The 16,245-nt window shown below is 43.5% G+C and overlaps 1 protein-coding gene across 3 annotated transcripts in view; it reads right to left on the bottom strand.

The window, feature by feature from the left end:
- The window catches only part of USP22 (ubiquitin specific peptidase 22), a 100,536-nt gene extending 84,438 nt beyond the window's left edge, over positions 1–16,098 (bottom strand). The window contains exon 1 of one of the 3 annotated variants that reach the window (XM_061473905.1): positions 15,846–16,098. In XM_061473905.1, coding sequence (XP_061329889.1) covers positions 15,846–15,971 — 126 coding nt within the window. In that variant the 5' untranslated portion in view covers positions 15,972–16,098. Of the gene's footprint in view, positions 1–256; positions 399–15,845 lie in introns of those variants that run through there. The other 2 variants (XM_061473904.1, XM_061473906.1) reach the window with 2 other exon arrangements.
- Positions 16,099–16,245: the final 147 nt, after the last annotated feature.

Genomic DNA, 16,245 nt, shown 5'->3' with positions numbered 1-16,245 from the left:
GCTGCAAATGACTGAGGTCTGAAATCAGTCAGTCCAAGCAAACAGATAAGCTTAATGCTTCTTGTCTCCCAACTGAACAACTGAATCTGGGAGGGGGAACAGCTACTTTGGACTTGATCTGAAACTGCAGTCTCAGTGGGAAAGAGCGAACCAGGGATTTAACAGTATTTGCTTTCCTTGTTCTTCCCCATACTACAGGAACATTAACAGTTTTCAGAAACTCTGAATTATTTATTGCCACCCCCAACATACTCACAAATATTCTTTGGCAGATGAGGCGTGCTTTTTAGTCTGCTCTTCTGTTGATCCAGCTCAGCCCTGTTTCGAAAACCAAGACAGACTTCCCAACACTTTCTGCTGGTACACTAAACAGCTCATTAAAGCTCCAGACCCCTTAAGCAAAGTTAATGTTGTTGTTTTTAGCAACGCCGAGCATGCGCAAACTCCTGCCATGACAACAAAAGTGTCTGCTAGTAAAAATAACCCCAGTACAATCTGAATCTTTGCAAGAACAGAAAACTCATCTGGCGATTTGTTCTAAACAAATCCCTCACAGAAACAGCACCAGTAATAAATTCAACACTGCGAAGGCACATGATAAGGCCCAGTCAGCCTCAATCTATCATTCATTCAGATGTGTCAGTGGAGGCCAGAAAGAGGCCACAGAACTCAACCTTTCCCTCTTCAGCTCCAGAGCTGTGCAGGCTTTATCCCAGCAGCAGGATAAAGTTGCCTGGGCTCTTAAGGCCCCTGTACACAGGAAAACAAAAGGCTAATACATAGGCACAAGCATTGGGATGGGGGTAACAAGAGAAAACACGGGCATGAGGGAGAAAGTGAATTAAGTCTTTTACCTGAGCAAAAACCAGAACTGCCTTGGCACACATCACTTGAAAAACCAGTTAAGGGCTTGAAGCAAAACCAGGGGATTCTTAGGAAAAGTATTACAACTGCAAATCACCAGTAATCCCATATAGAGCAGAGCAGGAGTATTACATGAGATCCCATTCAGATTTCTAGTTCTGATCTCTTGCTTTGTTTCTATGGTTATACATACACAGAGTGTTTTGTGGACAAATACGTGGTCTTTAAGCTTTACAGCAGGATTAAAGAATTTGAGAGTACTGCCTCAGGCCTTCTTGAGAGTACCTCAAGTTACTCAAGAGCCATCCCTGCCATGCTTTACTCAGGTCTAAAAAGCCCTTCCTAGCTCTGATTTTCAAGACAGCATTGCCTATAATCTGGTAGTGCAAATAACTGAGGCACAAAGAATGACAAGTAGGGAATGCTGCGTGACATCAGCCGGGTGACACTTGAGCGAACTTTCCAACACTGCATTTCTGCCTGGATCTTGACCTATGGGAAAAGAGTCATAACAGTTAACTTCTATGGCAACTTCTCTTAAAATGTAAGCAAGGCTGAAGTTACTGGTGCCACAATGCCTAGCCACTGGACATGAGATTTACACTGGAAAAGTACTGGGAAATGCATGTTGGTAAGTTTATGTCAGACTGAACAAGCAGGAAATCTCATCTCCCCGGTAATCAAACACCACCATGCATAATATATAGGGATTTTATGACATAACTTGCATTTTCTTACAGCATAATTATGAGGGCAAATGTTGTTTCAGGGGAACTTGGATCCTGTATCCAAAAGCCACCAATTTTCCTCTTTGGAGCTCTACAATGTCTCAGAGACAGCACAGCTACTGATGTTAAGGGCTTGCAGAAGCCTTACAAGGGACAGATGTGACAAACAACAGTGACCTGTATTCTGTGATCTGGCTTACAGCATCATCTCCTAGTGAGCCCAAATAACAAAGAGTTTGAAGTTACTGCCATAATTCCATGTATATATCCTTGGGCATTTACAGCAGCATAGAATAAAAATATCTGAGTGAGATAAAACTATTACCACCTAACCTAGCTAAAGCAGCTGTAACTAAATCAAGCAGCATCTTACAAGCCAGTGCCCAGATGTGCTGCCCATTCTCAGACCAGAGTTTACATTTCTCCCTCTTTGAGAGGTGGTAAGGACGCAGTAGTTCCAGTTCTTCAAAATCAAGGCAATCTAGTCAGCAGCACATGTTCTTAAAGGAAATAAACTTCCACAACACCCAGCTATCACAGAGAACACAACCAGAACGGCAAGAGGACACCAATTCCTTTTTAAATTCCCCTCTCCCTATCTTCTTTCTTTTTAACCAGAATGCAAACCAGAACTTCCCTAAAAGCAAAAACCAGCAAAATTAGCCACCACCAGAAGTCCATCTACGTCTTTCCCAGTGCTCCACAGGAACGTGTTTCACCCTCTAACAGTTTTTCCTCCCTAAAGTCAGAACAGTCATAAAAAAGGGGGAGGGGAGGTTGATTGCACCAGTTCTACAGCATCTGGCTATGCAATAAGACACTTGAAATAATTCTCTCTGGTGTAGCATATAGCCAACAAATCTGGCGAGAAGCAACGTGAAGCATGTGTTGCTGTGACAGCAATGAATTATCACCCCAATCTGCAGCACGATTAACACTTCCAACCTTGGCATGATGAGCAGTGGGTCCAGATAGCGTGGCAGGAGGAGCACGCCATCATCGGACTGGAAAGGGTGGGCTCACGTTAAGGAGTTAAAAGCATGGAAATGCAGATGTTGCCTAAACTGTAAACAAACAGATCATTCCTAGGGGGAGAAAACTCAAAACAAAGCACCGGTGTACAGCTAAAGAGTTAGGAACACCAATGGAAACTCAAGGTATGGGAGAAAGAAAGAAAAGCAGACACTGAAAACAAGGAACTGCCCATGATGGAGAACCTGAACAAGACCAGAAGTCAGGAAACAGCCCACCGGATTTCTCCTACTTCAAAGTAAAAGTAAGTATCCAGTCAAGCCAACCTGACATGAAATAAGCTGCTCTGAAAGGTGCAAACTGTAGGTAAAACCCAATCAAACTCAGGGCAGTACTCACGCTGAGTTAGAGTCTGTCAAACCTTTTGTGCTCTGCAATAGCACGTGCCATTACCTGCGAGTTAAGCGCAGATTCAAAACCAGCTCTGGCCTCACTGCAAAGTCAGAGATGACATTACATCAAAACCAACTCTACTAAGGAGCTCTGTTCAGCAGAGCCATGTTCCTCCATTCCAGCTGACTGAGCACCACAAAGAGAAGAAAACTGAAACAAAAGTCCCTTACCACAAGTTTCTCTACATAACAACTGCACAGGGAAGTGAAGAAAGCCATGAAGCTGAAGAAAACATTGTGGACTCTCCTTCCTAACTGAACAATCACAAAACACAGACCCTCTTTGGCTTTGCAGAGTTGATAGACTGTAAAACATGACTTCTGCTCTTTGTTCTGCAAGTGTAGTTTGGAGATTCCACCAATTATCAGCTTCAGCTCCTGATACAACTTTACTCTGCTTCACAAACCAGACAAAATGTGTAATATCAATGCTGATACAACTGATTTCACACACTGTGTTCCAAGATCTGAAGCTGAAGGAAATACTTCAAGTTAAGCAGTGTGAGGTGAAGCATAGGAAAAGGTGAGGATAAGGGAGTCAGCGATGAGGAAAACTAAGGCAAAAGAAGCATTTTACAATTTCCTTGGAAAGCTTTATTTCAAACACATACCTTTAAGTAGATATAATGTACCTCCAAACTCTTAATAAGACAGCATGAGAGAGAATTCAAAGAACAGTATGCGTTGAGGATTTTGTAAGGAAGGATTACAATTCACCTACTATCTTGCTAGGAAATTGGCTCCAGTTCCCCAAGATTAGAAGCTTCTCTGCAACTAAAAAGGTAAGAAAACTGTTGTCTAGCAAAGAGGAGGAATAAATACTGAATTGAAGCAGATCCTGTAACCGAAGTCAGTTTGGAAGAATCTACTTTGTAAAGAAATTGGGCAAATGTATCTACAGCTTTTTAATACTGGCTTATAATGATGAAAATCATGCTGTTTGGCTGGGAAGATCAACCTCCATCCAAGGGACAGTTTAGTGCAGTATCTTTCATCAGAAGTTTTAATTCCTTCATTTGGGAAACTGACTTTATAGTCTTTAACATAAGAAATTAATTTCTTGGAATACCAGTGAAACCTGTTGTTGCTGTTAGTGCATTATATTCAGGTATATGGTGGTCCACCTCAACCCTGTGGCCTTTGTATTCAGGTGCAAGCTTACTCAGAGTAGTCTCCCAGCAGCAGCAGAATAGTTTCATCTGCAGAAGGTGCACCCCACAGATCCCACGTTTGAAAATCTCCAGTTTGTGGAGATGAGGACAGCAAATGGGTGAAGCTCCTTGAATTGTATTACCTGGTGGCTGCTCAAACAGTAGATGTTTTCTAGAGGAGCCGAGATACATCAACTTACCCAGTGTTTCATCACACTCCTGCCACAGAAGAGTTTGCTCTAATTGCCCCATTAATGCAGCTAACACTTCTAATCCCAGCCCAAAATAGCTGGCAAGCCTGGATTTGATTCTGCTGGTGTTTGCTGCACAGACAGTTGATATAACACAAGATGCTGGAAAAAAGAAATCCCTCCCACCAGAGGTGCATAAGCCTATTTTGGTCAGGTATTTCCAAGCATCTGAAATAACCACACTTGCTCAATATTAAGATAGATTTTCTTTGATTTGGTTATCTGTTCAAGCAATGGAAATTACTATTTCACAGATAAAGAAGAGAAGCATAAAACTAGAAAAAGGAGATGCTAACACTCAAAATGTTTCAAAAGCTGAATCCTGGATTATGCATGTCCTCAGCAAAATAAAGAGACCCACAGAGATCCTAGTCAAATCCTTTCTACGGCTGCACAACAGTAACCGAGTATGAGCACAACCAGTTGCCAGGGGATACCCTGATGGGGTTGCAGAGCCAGCACCTATCCTTCACCCCAGGCAGCATGTCAAGGTTTTACTGGAGTGCTGTCTTGGGGCTGCTCTAGACTATGCAAGGCAACAGGTCAGAGGAAAACCAGTACCATAAAGACCTAATTTACAATCCCATTACCCCATCATCCCCAACTAGATGCAGCATGAGCATGATCGAGGTACATAGCCAGATGCTTTGAACCAACAGAAGAAAGTTAAAATATCTTAAGAGTTTAATTATAAAACACAAACCTTAACTTAGAGACAGGCCTGTTTAAAGAGGCAAACAAGTGGCTTATAACTTAATTACTCAGAAAAACACTATTCATTTCATTAAATGTAATATGAAAAGTAGATTTGCTGTAATAGCTGATCGCAGATTACAGGCATTCTACACTTCCTGCATCATTTATTATTCACTAGGAAACTGAAGTAGAAGCAAATTATTGTCACGCAGGAGTAAGTTCTAGTAATTGCAGACTTACGTTCCACAGACTCAGCACACACCACTATACCAGTGAAATCCTTCAACACTTACAATAACAGGTATCATCATACAACCGTAGCAGTAACATTGATCACTTCTCAGAACCTTTCAAATGAAGTCAGTACCAACCACACTTTCTTCTGTGAAGAAGAAACCATTTGTACATGGAGAACATTCAAACAGAGACAGTCTGTCAGTGTCAAAGTCCAGTGAAAGGCAGTGGTTGTTACTCAAACTGCCATACGCAGCCTCTGAGCATCACCACTCAGGTCCTGTCCCATCACCCAGGCACGCCTCCCCTCAAGCTACCAACACTACAGCTGCTTCCTCAACCCTGCATTGACACATAACATAGTAGTATTTCACCTGAATAGGCACTAAGAAGAGGAAAATACTATTTCTCATCTTCATTTGTTCTGGTTCACAGCACAATTGCATCAACTCGATGCAGCGTGTGGTACAACAGTAGGAACACACAGCCAAGAGCTGGCAATTCCTTACACTGTTTGGGAAGGCACACATACAGGCACTCCTAAAGAGCTGGCTTCCATGCTCCCCACTCACCAGTCTTCAGTGATAATGCACTGAAAAGTCCAAATTTCACATCGCTTTCTCTGCTCTGGTAAATCAAATACTGCCCTGTCTTGTAGCTGAATGACAATTTTCTCTTCCAGACCATTTACCAATTCCATAACCTACTTGTAACTCACTAGTCCCCACATACAGAACTAGCTATGAAATTTTAATTCGTTTTAGTTTAAATTTGTCAGATTTTCTAACACAGTTTCTCCTTCATGTCATTTCTTAATTTTTCTTTCCACTGCTTAAAAAACAGTTTGTTTGCAAAAGAATTTCAACCTACAGATACAATGTCCTTACAGAATTACACTGCTCATTGCATAAAGAAATGCTGCAATAAAGCAGTTCTTCAGGTTACGGCTGAACTGGAGTCCTGGTTTTCTACAGTCAGACTTTTGCAGTATGCAGCCCAAGAAAAAATCCCCACCTCCTACTGCCTGAAATCTTTCAACAAGGGCCTAAAAATCTTCCATTCCAATTAGAAGATGTCCCTGCGACCTCAGACATAGCAGGATCTCTCCCCAAAGGTTTCCTTTCATCATATACTTAATCACGTGGATGAACAAGGCTCCCCGAGTACTTTTCTTGTTCATAGTTGACGCCGTCACAGATAGATAGTGATACACTCTGTATCATTATGAACTCTGGTACCACTCCATCACACGTTGTGGTTTAGGCCCCTTTCATTAGCAAACTCGTGGTTGAGAGCAACTCTTTTGCATGTGCAAGTTTGAATCAGTTCTGGTGGCTGAATCCATGTAAAAAAGCTACTAAGAAATGGAGAAAATTAATTTATTGAGACGAACCTGGAACTTGCACATCAGGAAAAGTTATAAGCAGCAGAATTACTATGTGACAAACACATTGCTAAGGGCAGCAAGATAAAATTACACTGGACAAAGCGAAAGATCGGTTTCCCTAGGGAACAGCCTCCTAATGACAGAAGAGCCTTGTTCCTCTTCACACACACATAACTGCAACAGCTCTTGAAGCTATTTTCCCTGCTTTCCTCATTCTGTTCTCAACAGTACTGTTAGGAGCATCCCACAACCAAAACCACAAAATGTAGTCATGAAGGACCAAAGAACTGAGTGTTATTTAGAAAATAATATCCCATCATAAGCTTTTGGGGGAGGGATGCTTGCTAAGAGAACATGACGGAAGTCAGCAATATACAGAAAACAAGATTATATGAGAATTTCACCTGGTCACTAGCTGCCAAGCAGGACAATGATCCACTTTCAGAACAAAAGTAAGCAGTAATATGAAGATAATGAAGCACAGCAAAGCAAAATATGAAACTTCCAGACAAATCTTGCATTTGTCACTGGAGGGCACAGGGTCACCAGATCTCACCTAACACAAATGAGGTACTGAAATCAGTCAGCTATCTCAGCTGTCTTCACTTAGGAAGTTGTCATACATCTGCTGTGCAATAAATCTTACCTTTAGTTACCAGTGATATTGTAAAGGCCCCTTACCATCAGATTTACATGCAACAAGTCTGAATGCACAGGACAGAAGCACATATTACAAGTAGACAGACTTTGTGAAATAACATTAGGTGGTTCAAAGACACAAGGAAAAGCAAATTTACCCTTTTTTAACACAAACTGGGGCACGAGGGAGGCAAAAATAAAGGTTATAAGCTGCTGGTTTCTCTCCGTGTGCTAATACACGCTGAAGCAATAGAATTCAAGTTTGTACTTTATTCAAGCCAAAAGCCCTTTAAAAACAGAAGCAAAACATACCTATAAAAGCCCTGGAATTCAGTAAGATGAATCCAAAGCCAAATCCTATTTTAAAAAGGCCACCTGGATGCATGAGGTGACAAGTAAGGCAAATGCCACAGATGGAACTCAGTGCCACGTTGGCATTTGATACTCACTCCCATCATTCCAGCGCTTAACTGTATTCAAATACTGCAGAGACTTTCATGTGTTTAGGCAGAAATTAAGTTACTACTAATTTGGTAACTTTTACTCTTTGAATCATACATGCTACTTTTTGAATTGTGGATCAACATTGGATGGATGGACGGACGGATGGAAACTTGGTTTAATATATTAGGGCACAAGTTGCAACACAGAACTCCAGATTAAGATGCTAACGAAAAAGACGAGATATTCTAATAATCTCTTAACTGAAAGGCAGATCAGTCATCTCTCAGTTTAATTCTACATAAATACAACTCGTTGGATTTATGAAGAGTTGTGTTTTTACATGTATTTGCAGAAGAGCTCAGTGTGTGGGCAAACCAATACTGCAAACACAGTACGGTGTAAGAACAAGACTGCGTAAGCACAGCTAAACCCAGGCTCTGCCTTCAGAGTTACTACTGTGGCAGTGTCACATTTTGTGAACTGCTTCTCACTACTACTTTTAATATGAGGATATTTAATGTATTTGATCCGTTTAATGTCAAAATTTGTTATAGGACATAAGAACTTGCACTAGCTCCCAATATAGATGCTAAAAAGACCACGTTTTTGTCGAGAACAATTTTTGTTACCATGCCTACTTTTTTTCTTTTTCTGAGTTTCACCTTACCAAATAGCCACATTTTTTTATTCAATGACATATTTAGTGCACTGTAAACCTTCCTAGGGATATGCTGACATCATCAGTGATACTATGCAAAAGGTAGACAAGAAGAGCCATGTTAATTTCAAGCTCCACTAAACACAGGAAAGGAAGAGGGAGAAGAGGGAGAAAAAGTGATTCTTACTAACTTGGAAAAGCAGAAGAGACAGACAGAAAATAATAAGAACTTTAAACTGTTGTTATATAACTGAGAGGTTTAAAAAAAAACCAAACTGAGTAACACTGTACCTCTCAGTAAGTAGAGAGCTGAAAAACAGTTGAGTATTTGCTGTATTTCACAAACAGAACATGACAAGACAGACAGCTTGCTGCTAATCAGTTACCAACTGATAAAGTGAATCTCAGGTTACTTCGGGGCAACTGGCATCAGGTAACAGTTCAATTTACTGATCACCAAATAGGTCTTGAAATGGATAAAATGGCTCTTAAAACGAGAGAGCTCTACATGGGGGATCTGTCCTAGCACCATAGTAAACCACAGATCCTTGCGGTGCTGCTACGCAGGTTGCATTAATGTAGTTCCCCTGCTTGGAACCAAACAGAATGCAGTAACTCTTTACAACATTGATTATATTACAATGCAGCTAAGTTCTTATCTTGAATTAAGCAGAGTGTACATAAAGGACTGCCAAATCAATATGTAAAAGAATACAACTACCAAGACAGAGCTTTCATCCAGTCAGAACAGATCTATCAGCTTCTAGAACCGCTTCTGCTAAGCAAATGTTCCCAGTTCAGGCCTCTTGGGTAGCATATGGCGCTCCTTGTGCTCCAGCACCGCTTGCTGACAACACAGCCAGGATAACGTAATCAACTGTAACGTCATTACTGCATTTCACTCACTTCACTCCATGGTCCAGGGGTTAACAAGAGACTGGAGATAGCTGCTCTTTCTAGCCAAGTCTAAAAGGGCTCTAAGAACAATGGCTCTTTGCATGGTTAAAAGAAAACGCTATATAGTTCTAGTAAATCCAGTGAAATGCATACAGGTCACCTTCAGACTGCCTTCCTTGTGATGCTGCTGTACCCGATATAGAAGCAAGAGTACCTATGAATTTCTTCACCTTAATGCTGTCACGTGCTATAGACACATTGTAAATACTTGGTGAACCATGAAAATACCAGTATTAGAAACACAAACCCAACATTTTCAAGTAGCCATCAGTCAGATGAAATGGAAATGTATGGTCGATAACAAAAGCCCTGCATCTACCAGAAAGACCTCAAGAAAGCATAGCTCCAAGTCCACTGCACATAAACAGGGAATACTATGAGCACCAGGTTTAAGGTGAGAAACACAAGCTTATAAACCAAGTTAATCTTTCTCTGGTTTCAAACAAACCACAAGCACCACTGGGAATCAAACTAAGAGTTGCAACAGCATTTGTTACAAAGAGGATCCCCAGAGTATGTCCCAAAGGAAAATGTACTTTTTTTTTTTGCTCTGGCTTGAGTAGCAGTAAGTCAGGAGAAGGGGAGTCAGCAATTCATGAGCAGGCAGCTTCCACTATCAGTCAGCAGCATTTACCCATTGATTTGTTACTCCGGTTACTAAGACAGAAAATCCTCAAATGAAAGGCGAGTAGAAGGTCTGAAACTGATTCGCAGCTCTGGTTTCATGTTAGCGCTACAGATTAAGGCCCAAAACAAAGATGAGGATATCAGCTAAGCTTTGTTTGGGGTTTCAAGCTTTGCTGGCTTAAAATAAAGCTCAACAAATAGGTCCAACAAATCAAAAGAAGCCGTTCCACCCTGCTCACCTTCACACTACGAAGTGTCATTCTAGTTTGAAAGCTTTCAACCATTTTCAACACTAAGCAAACAAGATTGTTGGCTGCAGAGAAAATTACAGAGATGCTACAACTGCTCCCAGCAGACAGCCTGGCTATGAGGAAACCTTCACTGCTGGTAAGACTACAGAAGAAAAGAAGCCTTCTTGTCCAGCATATCCCTATTTTTTTCCTTTACCAGCTTAAGCAGATCCAGCTTCTGCACCAAGGAACGAAGTATGGGGAAAACTGCATTTACTGTGCTTGTCTCTCCATCCATATTAAACAGAGAAGGAAACAGTTCCAATACAATTCATGAGTCAGCTTTGGTGACAGAGACCTATGTAACCTTTAAATCACAATGGAAGTGTTGACCTTAGAGACAGAGATGAGCAAGTGTTTGGGTATGTCCTGATGCTCAGATCCCATGACTGAAGAACTGCTATTCACCACCTCAGAGTTCATGGTGCAAGACTAATTCCTGACCTCTGGCCCAGAAATCAACCATTTATTTAAATGGGGGTACAAAATAGGGATTAACACCACTAGGAAGAGGAAGGTCTTGTATTCTTCTTCACTACCAGAGACACAAGCTCAGTGTCCATCCTCCCTCTGTGTACAGAGCTAAAATCTCATGTCTGGATCTCTCTCACACCAAAGATTGTATCTCCACATGAAAGACAACACAAGGAAAGACAATATTACCTTCACCAGGCCTAACGACCTTATTTCTCCTTAGAGATTAAGGACTAAGGAAGACTGCTCAGGTATGAAACCGAAGACCTCCTGACCAATGAAGCTTGCAGTCGAGTTTAACACTTCTTAGGGGCTTTCAGAGAGAAGGCAGTCCCCACAACACATGGCAAAGAAGAACATCCCTCCTGAGTGAATCAGACAGCTCACACAGACAACCAAAGCAGAGTATGCAGCTGAAAGAGACATGCTTCTTGAATTCTAGGCTCCTCTTTCAAATTCTCCACAGGATTCGTAATCCAGAAGTTTGGTGCATATGCTAAAAATGTTAAAGAAAAACAAGCTAAGATTTCCTTATTAATTTAAGCAATCGAAACACTGAGCCCTGAGAAGGCTGCACAGCCTGGTAAGGTTCCTTGCCCATTTGTTGCGGTACAAAGCAAACTGCCTAAGCACCACTTGCCTGTTCCTGGACAGGTATTTGGGGAAGACTGCAAGGGAGAATGCGAGCGGACGTGCCTCAACAAGCAGGAGATGAGAAGTTCCACCATTAGCTCACCCTGTGACTGCCAGGTCATTTTAGCAAGAACTTAACACATTGATTTTGCCTGTGAACCACAACACTTTGCAAACATGACATGGCATTTATTTGTTACGATATCATTAAGCTTTTCCTGCTTTGAAAGGACATGAACCAAAGTTGCTTCAGTGTCTATGAATCAATCCTCTGTCAAATACTACAAGGAACGAACGACGGAAGTTGCAGATACATGGGGATGATACCTAGAGAAAGGTCATGAAAATGCTTCTTCAGATCTGAAAGCATCAATCAGTCTGGAGGGCCCATGTAAAGAGAGAATAATAATAATGGAAAACCCAAGAGCAGCTCTCAAACAGGAAGAAATATGCTGAGAATGCTCCCGCCATCAGTGCGAGCATACAACCCTGACAGGCAATTATTCTTTGATCTACTAGCAGAGGCACAGAACAAACATACTGAAATTCCAGATAGGACCTTGTGCATATCGTGACCGTGGTCACGATGAGAGTTTACTTTTATCAGAGAGCCTTTTTCAGAGCAGTGATAATAAAACCCTTTCAGAACGAGGCAGACTCTTTTCCTCCAAGGTGTACAGCCCAGTAAACCAGAATTCAATTCGTCAATTCAGCTGCTCTTCAAGCACTGAAACCATTACTTACCTACGCCTAGACACAGAGGTGCATCTACGTGTCTGATTGGGGACCAAAAGCTACATGGCAAAAGAGACTTTTCTCATCTTTAATTCTAAAGGAATAAGCAAAGGGTTTGAAGTCTGACCCGACAGAAAAATGGAAAGACCTGACACAAAAGGTTGGCCGAAGTCCTGTCAGCATCCTCTCGTTCTTCCATTAACTACTAAATGGAGGTAGTGGTGTCAGATTTAAGGAGCTCTTCTACAGTGTTACTTAATTAAATGTGAGGTAATTTCCACATCAGAATATTCAAGGTACAGTGCACGACCCATAGGAGCATGAGCTTTGCCATCAGCTTATTAAACAGATTCTAACTATCCCAAATTAAAAATTAAGAGTTACAGGTCAAAGTCCTAAAGCCAGCAGAGACAACACGAATTTTGTTCCGTTTTACATACAACTTTAGCCCTGAAATCTAATTCCAATTTTGGATGACAATTATTACCATTTCAAGAGTCAATTCTTCAGATTTCTTCTTCTACCCTTTCCCTGTTCCACTCTTCAGCGTGACAGGTTTTGTCTTCACTTAGGCTTTACCATCAGCACCACATCTTCACCACAGCAAAGCCTCTGCCTAGAACAGTATGTACTACAACTGCTGCACTTTGCTACTTCGGCCAAGACGCAGTGAGGTAAGTAAAGCTACAGCCTTACTCCTTCGTGTGGATACAACGATGCACCATGACAGCAGCTCAGATCCCGGCATAGACAATGCTCCAGAAGCGAACACACTCCTAAAACCTTCACCAGAAATCCAGGATCTACAAAGATACACACAGAGAATTACCTCTTGCTTCTAACAGAGAATTCAAATCTACATTCTGGAGACAGCTTTCCAACTATAAACCGCGCTTTACAGCTCTCCTATTCAAAATGCTGGCTGTGAAGCATACTGAACCGAGAGCTGAAGCTCATAAAAGCTTATTTGCAGGAAAAGGTACATATTAAAAATGAATAGCAAACAGCAAAGTAGCATTAAAATGGTCTTCCAAAGTAGAACACAGCAGGCAGGGGAAGGAAAGCAGGAGGAATGGACACTTTCTGCCCCCTGCAGTTTCCATTGCTGTTTGGATTTTTAAGACAGCCTTAGGAGGAATATAGTATGTTACCATTATAGAAAGCTAACAATTGAGATCTGGCTGTCACCAGCCAGCCAAAACAATTTTACAGCTGGGTTCACCTGACCAACAGTTACACTGACCAGTGCTTCCCATTAACTACCAACTACTACCCATGTCAAATGTTTTCTGTGCTAAATGATGCGATTGTCCTTGATTCTGCAACAAAAAGAACATCATCCTTTACCAAACCTTTAATTTGACCTCATCGTTTTGATTAAGACCAAGAATGCTCACCACTAAATAGGTATTCTGAAGCAGAGCTATGCTCCTAAAATATATATATACACACACATACATAATATATGTAGATATAAAATATTAAAGGACAAAGGACTGTTTTCTAGTTATTAGACTAGAAACGTGCCTCCAAACAGAAAACACTCTTCATCAAATTTTACATGTGAAATTCTAAGACACACACACACAGAGAATTTCAGGAAAGAAAAATTCCATGGAAGAATGCCTCATATCCATACGCAGGAGAGGGAAGTACCGTAACTGTCCTTTATATACTTTCCTCAATGCTTACGAATATAGACTGGGAACTGAACCCCAAATTCAGCTGGCCAAAATGCTTCCCTGCATGTGTTCATATACTCCCACTATTTCAGGTTGGCTGAATGCAGGAATCCAACTATTTTCAGACTGGTAACCTCCTAAAAAAAAAAAAGGAGGGGGAAGCATTTTCATCACAGATTTGGAAAACTGCTGTTTTCCATGAGACGGCAGTCGATTTTGAAACAATCCTGTTCTGTTCTATCAGAAAGAGGAAGTAAGAACAGATTGATTACAATGGATTATTATGTATTTCCAGATGGTTTTTCAAGCAATGAGGAACACATCAGATGAAAACAAAACCCAAACTTGCAGCACACAGAGTATGCAGGTTATAAAAGATGCTCCACATGAAAATGAAGCACTAAGGTGGTAATTTTACTAATGAAATTTCATTTGCATTCTTCCACCTAACTCTTGCTTTACATTCATCCGAGACATCTTACCTCACTTGTCATTTTTGATTCCACAGCACAGGTATATTTTTCCTCCATTTAAGCTTAAGTACCACATACTGTCTCCCAATTTGTACTTTGGCACACTAAAGGCCAAATAAAACCAGATTCTGACTAATATACTTAATAATATTGACTTGTAGGGGGATTATAAGTACAGAAAAATCAGTCTGACCATATTTTGCAGGGCTATTAAGTGAAACATGTTTCTAAGATTCCTTTTTTTGTCCCTCTTTATGTAAAAAACCTGGAAAACTGCACTGTTGAGAACACAAATGAACACACAAAGTGGTTAGGCACCTCAGCCTTGAAGTGCATCCTTCGCACTTTAGGTCTAGTAGGAATAATAAGCTGAGCATCTTAACGCAAAGTTCTCAATGGGTTGCCTCAACACAAACACAACCTGTGCTGTCCCAAGCCCCAAGTTTTACTACATGCAGTTGTTGCACTCCCTTCCTCAGCCACGAATATGACGAGTAACAGAAATCTGCCAAGTCACTTTGAAGTAAATCCAGTTGATTCAGGGGAACAGTCTCATTAGCTGCATAGTGAAGAGAGAAGCCCTCCAGAAACACACATGTGGGTACAGACAGGATCTTAGAACATACACAGGGATAAATGCTCTTCCCCATTAACACAGATTAGCGTTTGCTGCGCCGTTCATGTCCCGAGCACCACCAAGAGATAACTCCCCTCTGCCCTTCCGTGTACTGAGCCAGCTCCTTTTCTCCCCCCACTACAGCAAGAACCCCCTTTCCCAAAGGGACTCCCAGAATGAGCACCTTATGGCTTTTATGCTTTAAGGCAAGAACTCAATAAACCTGCCCCCCACCCTCCCAACCCGGCACCGTCTCAACCCCCGGGCTCGGGCGCGCCACCACGGGGCACAAAGCTCCGCCGCAGGCCGGACGTGCCCGTTGCCCCGGGCCTCCCTTCCCTCCCCTCCCCCGCCGTATTCCGGGAAACCCTCGTTGCTTCCCGCACCTCCGGGAGGAGACAGAGAAGGAGGAGGAGGAGGCGGCGGCGCTGCGGAACAGCCCCGCTGCGGAAAGCCGGCCCCGCCGCCGGGGCAGGTGGCAGGGAGGGAAAGGAAGGAGGCACCGGGGCCGGCCGCCTCCTTCATCCCGGTGACCGGGCCCCGCCACCGGCGACACACCGGCCGCTTCCTCCTCCTTCTCTCCCTCCCCGCCACGACCGCGTGCCGGAGCCCCGGCTCTGTCGGCGGGGCGGGGACCATAGAGAGGCGGTGGGGGGAGACTCAGGCCCACCTGCCCCGTAAGGAGAGAAGGAAGGCGGGGGACCCGTCCCCTCCCCGCAGCCGCGGGCAGGCCGAGGCGGCGGGAGTGCGTAGGAGCGGCTCAGGGAAGGCGGGCGGGTGGGTCGGCAGGGGGAGGGAGGGGAAGGGACGGGAGCGCGTGTGGGGAAGGGCCGGGAGGGGAAGAGGGGTGGGGGGAAGGTGGATGCGGGCCGCCCCCGGTACCTTGCGCTTCCTGGTCTCGGCCGAGCCGCTCCACACGAAACACTGGTAAATCGCCCGCAGATTCTGCTTCCAGTTCTCCACCTTGAAGCCGGTCACATGGCAGCACCCGGCCGCCGGCGGACTCATGTCAGACCCCCCCACATCAATCCACCCGCAGACGGGCCGGGCCGGCGGGCAGCGAGCCGGCCCCTTCCCCCGCTCCGCACCAACCGCACGGGCGCGGGCACGGGCCGGGGCGGCCGCGCGCCCGGCCTCAGGGGCTCCGGCCCCTCAGGCCGCCGCCTGCCGCGCGGCCTCCGCCGCCCCCGCGGGCTGCTGTGGGGGCGCGGGCAGCGGCTGGCACATAGAGCCGGGGCTCCGCGCCGCCACGGCCCCCCGGCTCCGAACAAAGCGCGGCGGC

Source organism: Pezoporus flaviventris, unplaced genomic scaffold, assembly GCF_033815535.1.
Source record: "Pezoporus flaviventris isolate CSIRO_AGI_PZ_B2104156 unplaced genomic scaffold, CSIRO_AGI_Pfla_v1 ptg000078l, whole genome shotgun sequence".
In the NCBI taxonomy this organism is placed as follows: Eukaryota; Metazoa; Chordata; class Aves; order Psittaciformes; family Psittacidae; genus Pezoporus; species Pezoporus flaviventris.
Note: the sequence above shows the minus strand (reverse complement) of the source record. Positions and strands in the feature narration are given on the sequence as shown.